This window comes from Populus alba, chromosome 10, assembly GCF_005239225.2.
Source record: "Populus alba chromosome 10, ASM523922v2, whole genome shotgun sequence".
NCBI classification, from domain to species: domain Eukaryota; kingdom Viridiplantae; phylum Streptophyta; class Magnoliopsida; order Malpighiales; family Salicaceae; genus Populus; species Populus alba.
Window position 1 is genome coordinate 21342413 of NC_133293.1, and position 13908 is coordinate 21356320.

The following is a 13908-nucleotide window of genomic DNA, read 5'->3' on the forward strand; positions in this document are numbered from 1 at the left end:
ATTTAACTTCTTCGGAACTCATTAGTCTGTTCATCTCTTTCAGAACTGGACTGAGAGTGCTGATGTTTCTTTCAGTCAGTCTTGGAGTCTTGGTTCGAGACAATTTCAAGGACACAGAAAACTGTGACCGTTTTTTTTTGCTATTGTATTGTATGTCAAATGTCTATGTTGTTCCATCCATGTAGATAGGGTGCGCCTGTACCCTGTATGCCCACAGAAGTGGTTTCGTTGTTCATTTTTCACCCATAAGAAGTCCTTCCTGCCCCAAAATGAGTGGTGGAATTAGCTAAAACATTTTTCATAAACCTCAACTTCTTCAGTCATTGATCAAGTGGCCTCTTTCATAGAGCTTCTTATATGCATTTCACTTGGAAAGATTCAAAGAACACTTTCTAGGAAGACATCTATTGTTCTCACAGGAGGCTTCTTTCAAGTCAATTTGAGAATCTTTATTTCACAATAATTCATAGTCTTTCTGAGATCCTAAGTTGCAATTTGTGTGGTAAAGGATATAGCTTGTGCCTGGTGCCATTAAAGACACGTAAACTATTGACAATTAAATAAATAACTTGGGAACTACGAATTGAAACAATCACCAGGTAGTTACTCCCAGAGACTGTCAGAACTCAGACCTTGTATATCTAAAAATTCACAGCCCCACTTCTCCCTCCCTCCTATGCACAGTTGAATAGTTCAGGAAGCATGAACAGCTCCCCTGGGCACAGTCATCATTCAAGTTTTTGTGGTATATGATGTGCCATGGGAATTTCTTTTGGCATCCTACTTTTGATCATTATCATAATTTTTGCCTCCGATATCTGCACCCATGGCATACAAGATCCTTCCAGACTCACCCCTAGCAACGAAGGCAGCTCCATTACTGACCAAGGCTCCGTTGCAATGAATCCCGGCCTTGATGAAGCCACTCTTGCAAGCTATCCTAAGTTGCTATATTCACAAGAAAAGTCTCAACAAAAGGTTAATCATTCACTAGATTCTTGCTGTTCTATATGCTTGGGGGACTATATAGACAGTGATGTGTTAAGGTTATTGCTCATTGTGGTCACACTTTTCATCTTAATTGTGTGGACTGTTGGTTAAGGCTGAATCATACATGCCCGATATGCCGGAACTTGCCTGTGCCTACCTTTTCTCAACAAATGTAGGTTATGTACCTAGCTAGTAATCAACCTTCAAGCTGGCCACCAAAAGATGTTTAGCGTCATGATGTTCACTCAAATGAGTGGAAGTGAGGTCTTGGGTTCAATTCCTATTCGTCGAGCACACCTTGTCGCTTATAGAGGCCCTCTGCAGGTTAAAAGTCTATATTGACTAATCTGGATAGCCGGAAGCTTCTTATAAATTCCAACCAGGGAAGTTCAAGTCCTATGCGCAGAACAAGCCTTGTCGCTCGCAGAGGCACTCTGCAGGTTAAAGTCTACATTGACTCATCTGGATGGCAGGAAGCTCCTCATAAATTCCAACCAGGGAAAGTGACCAACCCAGGCAAGTGTCATTACACTTCTGTGGTTTCTTTGTTGTAAGAACTAGACTGGCTAGAGAGAATTTAATCCATTGATTAACTGGTACTGCTTTGGACTATTTCTGAGATCTTTGTGGGGAAAAAAAAAACATATCGCTTCTAGCCATTGTTCTAGCATGAGACAGACAAACAGAAATTCCCTTGTTTTCAAATAGCCAAGAGCTTCTCGTTTTGTTGCTCTGCATTGAACTCTTCCTGACTAAGTTCTTAATTTTTCTGTGGCAAAATCCTGAACTTTTGAGAGGATACCATATGTAGCATGGAATTTGGGAACAGTATACTCAAGTGGGACTTGTGATTTGTGTTGCATGTGGTTTAGTTTGATCATAAGTTAAAAATAATAAAAAATAAGTGATGTTCTTATTCATTGTCCCTCTTGCTAAGAACTGGTTACTATGGTTTTTTGGTTGCTCATGTAGCAATTCCCATGTTACTAGAACTGGACTAACAACAATGTTGTTCCAGTCAATTTTGGTTTGACATTGCTAATGACACAAATTTTTACAATCAACATCCACACCTCGGTGACGAAACACGAATTCAGCACATCTTATCCTACTCTGGCCTTGATGGTTTAGGGTTACTCTGCCCAAAAAAGGGAAAAGAGCAGCAGAAAGAATTTTTCTCCTGTCCCAAAATCTGTGGAAGACTAGAAAGTTTCTTATGAGCCACACTGCTTGAAATTTGACCTTTCGACCAATTCACTAGGGAAGACTCAAGAACCTCAAATTTCTAAGAAAAAACGGCAGTATTTATTGCTTTCGCCTGATCTTTGCTTGTCAAATAAACAATGCTTATATTCACATTGAAATTGTCAGTTAAAGGATAACGCCTGGACCAAAAATCATGAATCTTTCCCATAATAGTGACAGAAACGTTGACAGAAATCTTTGCCAGGGTAATAACTCCACAACTTCAGAATTACCAAACAATTTCCAGGTAGTACCTCCTAAGATTGTCAGAGCTTGCTTGTCTTTCTTTTTCTCTCCAACTTCTCCATCCCTCTCATGCCTTTCCCATATCTCCCTCTATACATACTTAATACTACAGATCAAACCCTAAACACAGCTGAATAGTTCAAGAAACATGGACAACTCCACAGAATACAGTGGCTCCTCAGGTATTAATGGATATGCATATGCTATCGGAATGTTTTCAGGTGTCCTAGTTTTGATCATAAGCATAACTCTGGCCGTATATTTATGCACCCGTGGAGTAGATTCTCCCACACACACAGCTACAAACCAAGGCGACTCCATCACTGACCATAACTCCATTGTGATGGAACTCGGTCTCGACGAAGCCACTCTTGCAAGCTACCCCAAGTTGCTCTATTCAAAAGCAAGGTTAGAACCCAGGGGTAACGATTTACTACCTTCTTGCTGCTCTATATGCTTAGGGGACTATAAGGATAGTGACATGTTAAGGTTGTTGCCTGATTGTGGCCATGTTTTTCATCTCAAATGTGTGGACTATTGGTTAAGGCTGCATCCTACATGTCCGATTTGCCGGAACTCTCCTATGCCAACTCCTTTGTCGACTCCTCTTGCTGAAGTGGCACCATTGGCAGTGAGCAGATATTGATTCGAGAGATTGCATGTTAGTTTTTCCAATTTCTTGTGGGGTCAATTAGAGGTTTTCTAGTGTTTTTTGACATTTTTTGTGCAGATATAAAGTAATGTAATTCTCTACAGTATAACAGAGATTTTAACATGATGTTTCTGGCAATCATGTAGGGATTTAATTTAGACAGTCAAATCGATTGTGGAACATATGACAATTCTCAGATCAGCTCATATTTTGCTTTATGTTACGTGACATCGATGGCCGCCAAATGAAACTAACAAGGTTTGAGGCAAGCCCAAAAGATCAAGGTTTCCTAAGAAAGATGGACAAACTAAGAGACTAAGATCGCTGGTGATGATTTTCTAAAAATTCAATTAGCATGAGAATAGGTCTCTCGGTTAATTAATTGGTATTATCAATCTAGCTAAGATAAATATTAATATTTTATACTCGATCCTTGAAGGGGTAAAGCTGCTTGTGACTAATACCTACAAAAGATTCTTTTTATAGAGGTGAGGAGTCTTCAATGCTTAAATAAGTATTTTTTTAAAAAAAAATATAAGAATATTCTAGAGAGAGATGATTTGAAAATATATATGTAGTAGAGAATTAATATTATGAACCTTTATTCTGTAGGTCTCATGGTGTATTTATAGCCTACAAGTTTTGTATTTTTGTAGAAAAGAGGATCTTGAATATAATTTTACTCTGATAGTATTTAATAAAAGATAAATATCTCTTACATCTATATTAATGTTTAATGAGAATATGATGGGTTCTTGAAGAACTTTTATACACCTATAAAAATATAGAGAGATTAGAGTTTAAAATGTCAAATATAGCTAAGCATATGAATATTGAATTCTTCCCCAAGATTAGACGTAAGGGAGGTTGGTCATTCTCCTAGATATGCCAAGGGAGGATGGTCAATACCTTAGACTTAACTAATTATCAAGTTCAAGTGTTTTGGGTCTAGCATTTTTGTCTAAGTCGAAGTGCACTGGGTCTAACATGTTTGTCAAGCCCACGCTACTCTGAACTTGGCTAATTAACTCGTTCATGTTACCTTGAATTTGGCTGATTACTAAGCTTAAAAAGCATCTGGGTTTCACACGAGTCAAACCCAACATTCCTATAGCTTGTCACATTACAAAGTCTCATCATATCTGGATCTAGCTAAACTTAGCATATTCAAGGCTTGATATACTATCAAGCCTTCATTTAAGGTGTCTTTATTTTTTTAAATTTATTTTTAAAAAAGAATCATAATAGTTTTTTAAACCTATTATAAATAAGTTTATCAATTAGTATAGAGTTTCACTAATAAAACAAAATACCTTTCAATGCTTAGATAAGTACCGGGAATAAGGAATGAAACTACAGAGAAGGTGTTGTGCATGTTTCCTGAAAAGATGCATGATTAGAGGTTCGAGAAATAGGAATCAAAATAAAGTAGCTTAGGGGCAATTATTTCAGAAAGTAGTTTGGTGGCAACACCGATGATCTCGAAAAAGAGATGCTTGGCTGGTCGTACTCTCGAAAAAGCATGTCCGAACAAGGCTCCAATACATAATTATGATAAAACCAGGCCGGGCCGGATTTTAAAACTATGATGAGAAGGGTTAACAATGAATTCTCCGCCCCTTCAGCTTATTAGTTAATAATTTAAGATTTCTATACAAATAAAAAACTTCGAAATGATTGGAATTGCACGTTTTTAAGCATAACTACAAGTAATTATCTCTTAAAGTCTACTTCCAAGTACTATATATTCTTTACATAATCATTTGCTTTAGATGTTTGAATCTCAAAATAATAAACAAGAGATTTGAAATCCATCTTGACAGTTACTTATCTAAAGAAAAAACAGAAAACAGCTACCCCCCTCACAAGCAAGTCGCGTCTAATCTTTAACAATCAGATGGTTTTGGTCCCACAATCTTGCTCTCTCCATTATATATATATATGTATCTTGCTTGAAATTTGGAAAACCACACAGCATGTTCCTTGCTTCCTCTCCGCTCATTACATTCTGCTGCACAAGTGCAAGCAAATCCAAACCAACAGTTGAAAAGATCATCGTCTTGTTTATATATAATCTTTCAAGCAGCCCCACGTCCAGCTAGCCCAGAAATCATTTCAAGAAGATGAATAGCAGTCGTCCTGAAGAGCACTCATCAGCAACAGGTTCTGGTGAGTTTGCTCTGGTTTTTGGAATATCCATAGGTGTTGTTTCAGCAATAGCACTGGTCATTCTTGTTTACTGTTTCTGCAAACGGAAACCAATACCAAATGGCCCTTCTCTGGAAGATGGCTCCTCATCTGATGGCGATCCTGTCACCATTAAAATAGGCCTAGATGAAGCCACTCTTGATACCTATCCAAAGCTGCTTTATTCTGAAACAAAGGAAAAGCTTGAAAAGGGTGATGATTCGGTAGCTGCTTCCAATTGCTCAATTTGCTTGGCAGACTATAAAGATAGTGACTTGCTGCGGTTGTTGCCTGAGTGTAATCACCTTTTCCATTCACAGTGCGTCGATCCATGGTTCAAGCTGCATACTACTTGCCCCATATGTCGAAACTCGCCTTCCAGGCCACCTCAGCGAGAATTCCATGGGACATGGTTTCTACGGTTTGTGCACTAAGAGTTTTTGCTGGAAAACTTTTTCTGACTGCAGGGATTTTCTTAAGACCTTTGTAATTGATTAGCTACAAAGTTTTGCAGCTAATCAAGCCAGGCATTGTAACAAAAACACAATCCATCAGATGCAAGGATATTGCAACCGAAATGCCATGGAAATTAGACCATGATTCATTTGCGCATAACACAGTACTCGAAATTAGACCTTCAACACATGATTCTGATCTGCAGTTGTTCATTATTTTGTCCCGAATGCAGTTGTTCATTATACATTATCAGCCAATTGTTGCTCTTTGCGCGGCAGAGGTTAGACAAGGACATAGATTGTGACTTGTGACTCTGATTTTTTGTCCCGAAATGAACTTTGAAATATAATTTTCAACCAATTACTGTTCGTTAGTTGAAAGATCCCTCATATGACATCACCGCATGATGGATGATTAGAATAAGGACAATAACCTGGTGATCTAGTTCATTCTAGTGAAGTTGATTTGAATATTAAAATTGCTGGCCCTTGGAAGCTGGAGCCATGAAGGATACCTCTACTAGGAAAAAGTCAATTAATGCAGGAGTATTTTACAAGCATGTTGCAGAATAGAATCAAATTGTTATTTTTAAACTAGAGTGCTTGGCAACTAGGATCCTGACTTGATTACCGTCATAATTAATGAGTTAATTCACATATATATAGTCAAATTTTGAGCACATTCCCAATTTGACTTTAAAAATATTGGCAACTAGTGCTCATGAGTTGCGTTGATCGACAAGTCCACCAGGTTTTATCAATTTAAAATTTAGATGTTGAGATGTTGCTCAACTAGCATGCACAAACAACATCCCCTACAAAATGCAGAAGCCACTAGCCTGAGTTACAACATGAACCTGTGAGTCTGTGTGGTTCATGGGACTTCTACGAGGGACCAGTGGTTGCGACACATTAGTCCACCCACCTTGAGATGGTCCAGGTGATGAACTAGCTGCCATACATCTTTAATATGTGGAAGATATGTGCTCGAATCTCATACAACCCATTTGATTAATCACATGTTTCAGCAATGTCAAGGAGATTATGAGTCCATCCTGGGATACGATTTGTTTGCTTCCACAGAGAGTCTTGATTTAGAGCTTCAAGAATCCGCTCTAGGAATTTAAAATGAAGAAGATTTTCCACTCTCAATCTTTTTAATATATAAAAAGATCTTAGGTTAAATGAAGGAGACACTAAAGAATCAAAGTAACACAAACAACGTCCCTAAACATAACGCAAAAGCCAATCCAACAACCGTTCCACCAGAATTAGCACGCAATCCCTTTCTTCTTCCAGCGTTAGGAGCTACTGGACTATTGTTAGGTACAGAAGGTTGTGATACATCAGTCCACCCAGCTTGAGATGGTTCAGGTGCCGGATATGGACTCAAGGTTGGAGCCACGGGAGGCGAAGAAGGCGGTAGCGGCGGCAAGGGTGACGGGGTTGGTGAATGCCCTGTAGAATAGTAAAACTTGTGGACCACAACCGAAAATCTTAGGCCTAGATCACAGTAATTCGAGATGTTGCAAATGTAGTAATTTACACCTTCATGAATTAATATTGCCAATGCTGGACTTCTTGTAAGGATCCTTATTGGATTAAGAGCAGTGCAGCTCTCGTAGTCTAGCCTTGGCACTTGTATCGCATTGAAGAACTCGTATTCAAAGTCAAAAACTGCAGCCCAGAAAATTAACTAAAAATGATAAATGCTCCTTAAACAATGATCATCCATCATCGATTCCTAATAGAAAAATTAAAAAAAAACACTGGAAAATGTATTTTACGTGTTGCGCGGATGGGAACGAGAAATCATCACACGAATCTGACTCACCGAAACAATTTTAATTTGATGGATGCAATGGACATAAGAGTCAGTGAGACATACCTAAGACATCACCGATATAGAAAGTATGAGAGGAGGACCAGTTGTAGTAAAAATCAGGATGTGGTGGGATGGACCAGACAGAGCCTCCCACTGTGTACCTTAAACCAGAAGCGGCATCAAATGTTGCAATAATGGCTTGTGCAAACAGTATTGCAATGCAAGGGCGTCTTTGCAGAGCCATTGAGGGAGATGGAAGGTTTGTGCTCCACTACCGTTACAGAGCAGTGAGGAATTTGGAGGAGGTCGAGAGGAAGATGTCTGAAGGTGTTGGTGGGAGATATTACCATATTCAAGGCTGTGTAACTGACCAGAGGACTCATAAAAGCTGCTGCTAATATATGGAAACAAAATCCTCCCTTTTCACAATTTCTCAAGTCCAAAAAAATCCCATTACTTCAACGATATTCATCATTTTGTATTTTATTTACTTGTGATTGACGATTAATTTATTATGGATTTTTGTTTTTGTTTTTATTTTTTTACTATGCTTCTTGTCTCACCTTGGTTAAATCTGGTTTATTCAGATAATTTAAATACTACATTCTTTACTTGTGTAAAACTTCATGGAAAGAAGGTTCTTTTCCATAAATAAATAAATAAAAATAATTCTTTTAAAGGGTTTTTCCTTTTTGCCAAGTGGCGGGAATGAAACAAGTGGGCCTAGCCCAGTACAATGAGACATGGAATGGGCCCGTCTGCAAAAACATGGCTAACGACCCATCAAACCCCCATTTAAGGGCTCCAAATAACTAGTTGAATATTTAACTTTTTTTATATATTCTTAGAAAACTTTTGTTATTTCCCATGGATGGGTTCATAAAACACCTTTTTTCAAAAATGAAAAATTCTAATTTTAAAAGTATCTCTTCTTAAATCACTAATAAATATTAAATACATTTCAACCCTTATGAGAATTATAAGTGTTTTCCCATTCAACTATTAATATTTCTTGAGAACTAGTTTTTGTAGTTATTAAACTTATTAATGGATTGATTAGAAGTTAACAACAAAGAAATAAAATAAAAAATGACGTTATTTTTATAAAATAAGTAATTGAGTGGGCCACCCAATAGCTCAAATTTGTTTTATTTCAAGTCTAATAACTACAATCTTATCCTTTACCTCTTGCACCTTGTATTTTCGCTTCGGAAAAGGAAGGTGGGAAAAAGGCACATAAGCATGATGAATATACTCAAGAAAAGGCCAAAGGCCAGCAAAGAAGTAGGCCCATGACATAGATTATGACCGTTACTCTATGGAAATCATCTCCCCCACCGAGCTTCATCACATGGTGATATACACATCACTCACTGATATAGATAGGTTGCAGATACTCTACTTCTAGTCTCACCTCATAGAATCCCTCCCTTTTGTCCCCACACAACCCTTTTTTTTTTCTTTTTGAATTTTTAAAGTCATAAACAGCTTGATAGCCGTTGAGGCTGAAAACCCTCTCTTCCATCTCTATCAAAGTGAACCAGAAGGAGAGAAATTTGTCTCTAGCCTTGATCATTTCCGAATCTTCTTGTACACATCTCTATCTACTTCTCCGTATCAAATTTTGAAGACCCAAATTTGAAGGAGGTGAAAAGATGAAGGGAATGATGAAAGGGAAGTTGATGAAGAAGCTCAAGTCAATCAAGCCAATTGGGTACTTGAAGGAAACTAGAGTTCTTCAAGTGAACGCAGCAGATGGGTTCATTGAGACGTTCATAAAGAAGCCGATTCTCAAAGCTCAATTTCAAGTTGAAAACCCAGAGGTGATGGTATGCAAAGAAGTGGAGCAAGAAAAGGTTAAAGATAGCAGCTTTGTTGTTAATCAAGAATCAGATGTTATTGATGTAAATGAGCTTATGAGAGATCTTGAAGAGGAGGAGGAGGAAATGGAGGTCGATGATGATAAGGAAAATGTTAGGCCAGTAGTGAAGGCAAGAGTGGATCTTTTTGGGGTTAAAGATAAGGAGGAGTCAAAAGGGTCTAGTTTTAGGCAGTCCCCGTTGTCAGAGATTGATATCTCATCTTTCCGGCGACCGGATTTGAATTCTGGGAGCCTTTTTGACCCGAATTTGTTGTCTGCCTTTGAAGAAGCAGTGAAAGAGCATATGAGAGTGAGTGAAGAGGAGAGGCGAGCAAGAATTGAGAAAGAGAATCTTGAAAGAATGAGAGAAGAACCAGAGAAGAATTTTGAAAACCAGGAAGAAGAACCACCTTTGAAGGCTCGTCGAATTGAGGAAGGTGATGATATTGACCCTATATTAGGCTTCCCAGAGATGTGTCCACCAGGTGGTAGTGACTCAGTAATTCTCTACACAACATCACTTAGAGGGATCAGAAAAACTTTTGAGGATTGTAACAGCATTCGCTTTCTCCTAGAGAGTTTTCGGGTGCTATTTTTCGAAAGGGATGTGTCAATGCACATGGAGTTTAAGGAGGAGTTATGGACGGTTTTGGATGGCAGGGTGAACCCTCCAAGGCTTTTCATTAAGGGGAGATATATAGGTGGAGCTGAGGAGGTTTTGGCTTTGCATGAACAAGGTAGGTTCAGAGTGCTCTTTGAAGGGATTCCAATTGATATATTTATTGGTTCACCATGTGAAGGATGTGCTGGATTTAGGTTTGTGCTTTGTTTCCATTGCAATGGCAGCCATAAGGTTGTTGCAGAAAATGGGTTGTCAAGTACCTGCCAGGACTGTAATGAGAATGGGCTGATAATCTGTCCCCTTTGCTGTTGAAGACAAATTGTATTGGAGTTGTCCCTTGTTACTTTCTTGAAATTCTTTTTCTTTCCAGCCTTGCTTGTTTGGAGGGTGCTGTCATCATTACAAGGATTCCTTCCCGTTCCTTTTTGTAATGCCTGGAGTAGAATATAGAACCAGCCTTTTCCATGATCGCTATGTAAAATTCATAAAGAATAAGCATGCTATACCTTTCTAAGAAGCTTTATATTCATTTTCAATGTAGCCATTCTTTGTGTGAAACTTTGGTATCTTTATGAATCACTGTAGCAGCAACAGAGCCATTTTTCTGTAATGAGCATAGAAGTTGAGAGTTTCTTTCTCACCCCATTTTCAAGCATCAAAAGTCAAAATCAACCGTCGAGAAAAGCATCCCCATTAATTAACATTTTGATAAAGTAGCCAAGACTTTTGATTTCTAAACCGCGATTAACAAGTGCTCAATGATACAGGAGAGTGAGACTGGTATCAAGATAGATATCTCCACCTGACTTTCAGTTGAGAATTTTGAATTTAGTTTCTGCTTCGTAACAGCCATGGCAAACACTACAACCATAAGGAAAACAGGCTCGGCAATTTTATATATATCCTCAAGCAACGCATCTGCTTTCCCATGCAGCAAGAAAGCCACCTGCCGATGCCCAGAGTAGAGTTCTTGGCAGAATCGCCGTACCATATTTTCCACTATAGCGTGGTCCTCCTCGTCTACTGAAATGTGTTGATTGCAGAAAACACCACTAGTTGCCCCTTCTTCCTTAAGAGTGACACTGCTTTAACGCTCTTTAATCTTGCCAGCCTCCAAGTCCAGTTGATCATGTGTTGGCTCTAGAATCCTTGCATATACATGCTCTAAGGGAAATATCTCTGTTAATAATGCTGAATCAAGGGATATAAGCAGAGAAGGTCGGGAAGACACTGAACCATTCCGAGCCAAAGCTAACTAAATGCACGGAAGCAGAAGACTGGTCGTGCAATCATGACCAGAATTATCTAAGTCTCTACTTTTAGAAATAAAACCTTGTCACACAGACTATCCTATTTTCCGCAGAAACGCTTAGGATGGAAATAATTAACAATCCCTGACCACTTGGTGGAGATCTATTCGATGCTCTCAGAACACCAGCTGCAGCCATTGACAATAGCAAATGGAGCATAGTCTGTCTTCGAAGTGTCTAAAGTCTCTTAAGCAAATATTTGCAACTTCTCCTGCGAACATGATTTGATGAAACCAGATATCACCCTTTCAGCCAAATGTAAAATCGTGAGCCCATGAGAAACACTACCAGTTGGCCCAGCTTGCTTTCCCCAAATCCCCAGCAATGCATTCAAAATTCCAATATTATGAACAACCACAGAAGAACATAGAGCATACCCAATACCTGCAAGAACATCTGGAATGAAGGGACTAACCAATCTGTACTCATCCTCCAACAACCTACAGAGCAACTCCAAGCAGACTGTTTTAGAGGATTCTGATACAGAAAGCACAAAAGAAAAGGCACCTAGTAGCAGTACACTTTCAGAGAGAAACTCGGGGCTCTTCTTAGAACCAAATTCAATAGCTAAAAGATGAGACAGTGACACCACAGCCGAATCAATGAGTACAGAAGAGGGTCTTAAGGACTTTCTGACCCAGATATAAAGAGTCCGGAGAAGGAGAGGATATGCTTCATGGGGAATCACGAGGTTTGTAGAGGATAAAATTGAAACTAGGAGCTTCGCTTGGAGGGTCAGCAACATGAAGGGATGTGCGAGCATCAAGAAGAATTTCGTGACAGAAAGTGATGGGACTCGAATGTTTGGTGTTGAAGGCAGTCTCTGAGCTCAGCCCATGACTGAATGATGGCAAAGCCAGATGAAGTAGAAAATTGGTCTGTAGAAGTGTCACTACTACTACCACTAGTGCTCCCCAGCCATTCTCAAGGATAAGAGCATTGGCCTGTCTAGCCATCTTACTATTCCGAACTGCAAAATTATGTAACTCTTCTTCAGATGCAAAAAACAAAAACCAACACCCAGCAGTGCATAAGCATAACCTATATCAATTAAAACCTGTTTAAGACATGTGAAAAAGGACAGAAAATGTTCTAGTTAGCTATATTCAAGATTATTAAAAATCCAAGCTCTAAAATACAACAACCATCATCAAAATTAAACACCGAGGTGAAACAATCCCAGTAGGATGAGTTATGAGTTAGCTTCCAAAATTAAATTTAAATAGCAGAAATTCAGGTTTTGTTTTTGTATTTATTGTTTAGAATAAATTTTAGGATTATTGAAGGTTAATATAATTATTACTGTTAGAATTTATAAAATTAATCAAAATAAAAATAAACTAATGTGAACATTCATATTAATAATTAAAAAAAATCTTTAAACAACATGGATATATCTATAATCCATCAAAATATTTGCTTCAAAGTCAAAAACATAACGAGCAAAGAACGTATGTGAAAAAGAAATTAACTTTAAACAAACCCATGTTCAGAATCCATCAAGATCACTGCTTTCAAGTTAACTGAACAAAATATGAAGGATATAAAAAAAATAACGAAAACCCATCTTGGAAAAAGAAGGGAAAGGAAGAAAAATTGTGGTTCTTAATGGGAGAAACGAATGCTCAAAAGCTTTTAAAAGACAAAATTAGCCATTACTTATTAATAAAAAAATTAAAATATTCAAGACTTATTCATGAAAAATTAATATATATATATATATATATAATTTATATATTCATAACTTCGTGAATAATATATTAAGTTATTGGGTTAAATTAATTTTTAAATATGATATTAGAGTTTTAATGACCAAATAGTCATGAATTTAAATATATCATTATATTTCTTGATCAAAATGGATTAAACAAAAAAAAAAAACCATGAATAACATTCAACCATAAATCCAACTATATAGATCTCAAATCATATCAAATATGATAAAAAAAAAATATTTAAATATATTAAAAATCATACAAGAATTAATAATTTATTATTCATTCATTTTAATTATCTCTCAAATATCATAATTTTATCAAAATAATTTTCATTTAAAAAACAACTATCCAAAATAAAAACTAATTCAATTTCATTCAATTCGGTATAAATTTGGGTCAAATTATCATACCTACACAAAAACCCATTAATTATCTCCTTTTTGTCTTTATAATAAGAAATTAGATTTCAAGTTCAAGAGCATGAAGCTCTATTGTTGTAAGAGACTGGTTGTTGCCTTAAAATTTAGGAATCCTTAAACAATCTAATCCCTTATGAAGCGAAAACATTATGTGAAAAACAGAGTGATGTCTTTTCTTACGGCTCAGTCTGCAATTTCATTCCATCCCATTATGGCTCAGAGGCCTACATGGAGTAAGCCAGCCCATTAAGATATCCCAAACTATAAAATTTAGATGGTGTTTGGCAATCCTGGTGCGGCTGCGGTTTAGAAAAAAGCAGTAAAACACTTGTTTGGTTAACCACAAACCACAGTTTATTTTTACATGGGTCCCATTAG

General features: G+C 37.5%; 3 protein-coding genes and 1 pseudogene across 3 annotated transcripts; 2 read left to right on the plus strand and 2 right to left on the minus strand.

Moving 5' to 3' along the window:
* Positions 1–2559: 2559 nt before the first annotated feature.
* On the plus strand, positions 2560–3256 carry LOC118060117 (RING-H2 finger protein ATL70). Its single transcript, XM_035073265.2, has one exon. It carries the CDS (start codon positions 2630–2632, stop codon positions 3125–3127), a length of 498 nt encoding a protein of 165 aa, XP_034929156.1. The 5' UTR covers positions 2560–2629; the 3' UTR covers positions 3128–3256.
* Positions 3257–6979: 3723 nt separating this feature from the next.
* Positions 6980–7844, minus strand: LOC118060119 (basic blue protein). The gene is made up of 2 exons (XM_035073267.2): positions 7664–7844; positions 6980–7452 (listed from the first exon to the last, which is right to left on the minus strand). Exons 1-2 carry the CDS (start codon positions 7842–7844, stop codon positions 6980–6982), a joined length of 654 nt encoding a protein of 217 aa, XP_034929158.1.
* A 1411-nt stretch (positions 7845–9255) lies between these two features.
* Positions 9256–10619, plus strand: LOC118060121 (uncharacterized). The gene has a single exon (XM_035073268.2). The coding sequence runs from the start codon at positions 9256–9258 to the stop codon at positions 10393–10395; it is 1140 nt and encodes a 379-aa protein (XP_034929159.1). The 3' UTR covers positions 10396–10619.
* A 79-nt stretch (positions 10620–10698) lies between these two features.
* Positions 10699–12349, minus strand: LOC118060120 (uncharacterized; annotated as a pseudogene).
* Positions 12350–13908: the final 1559 nt, after the last annotated feature.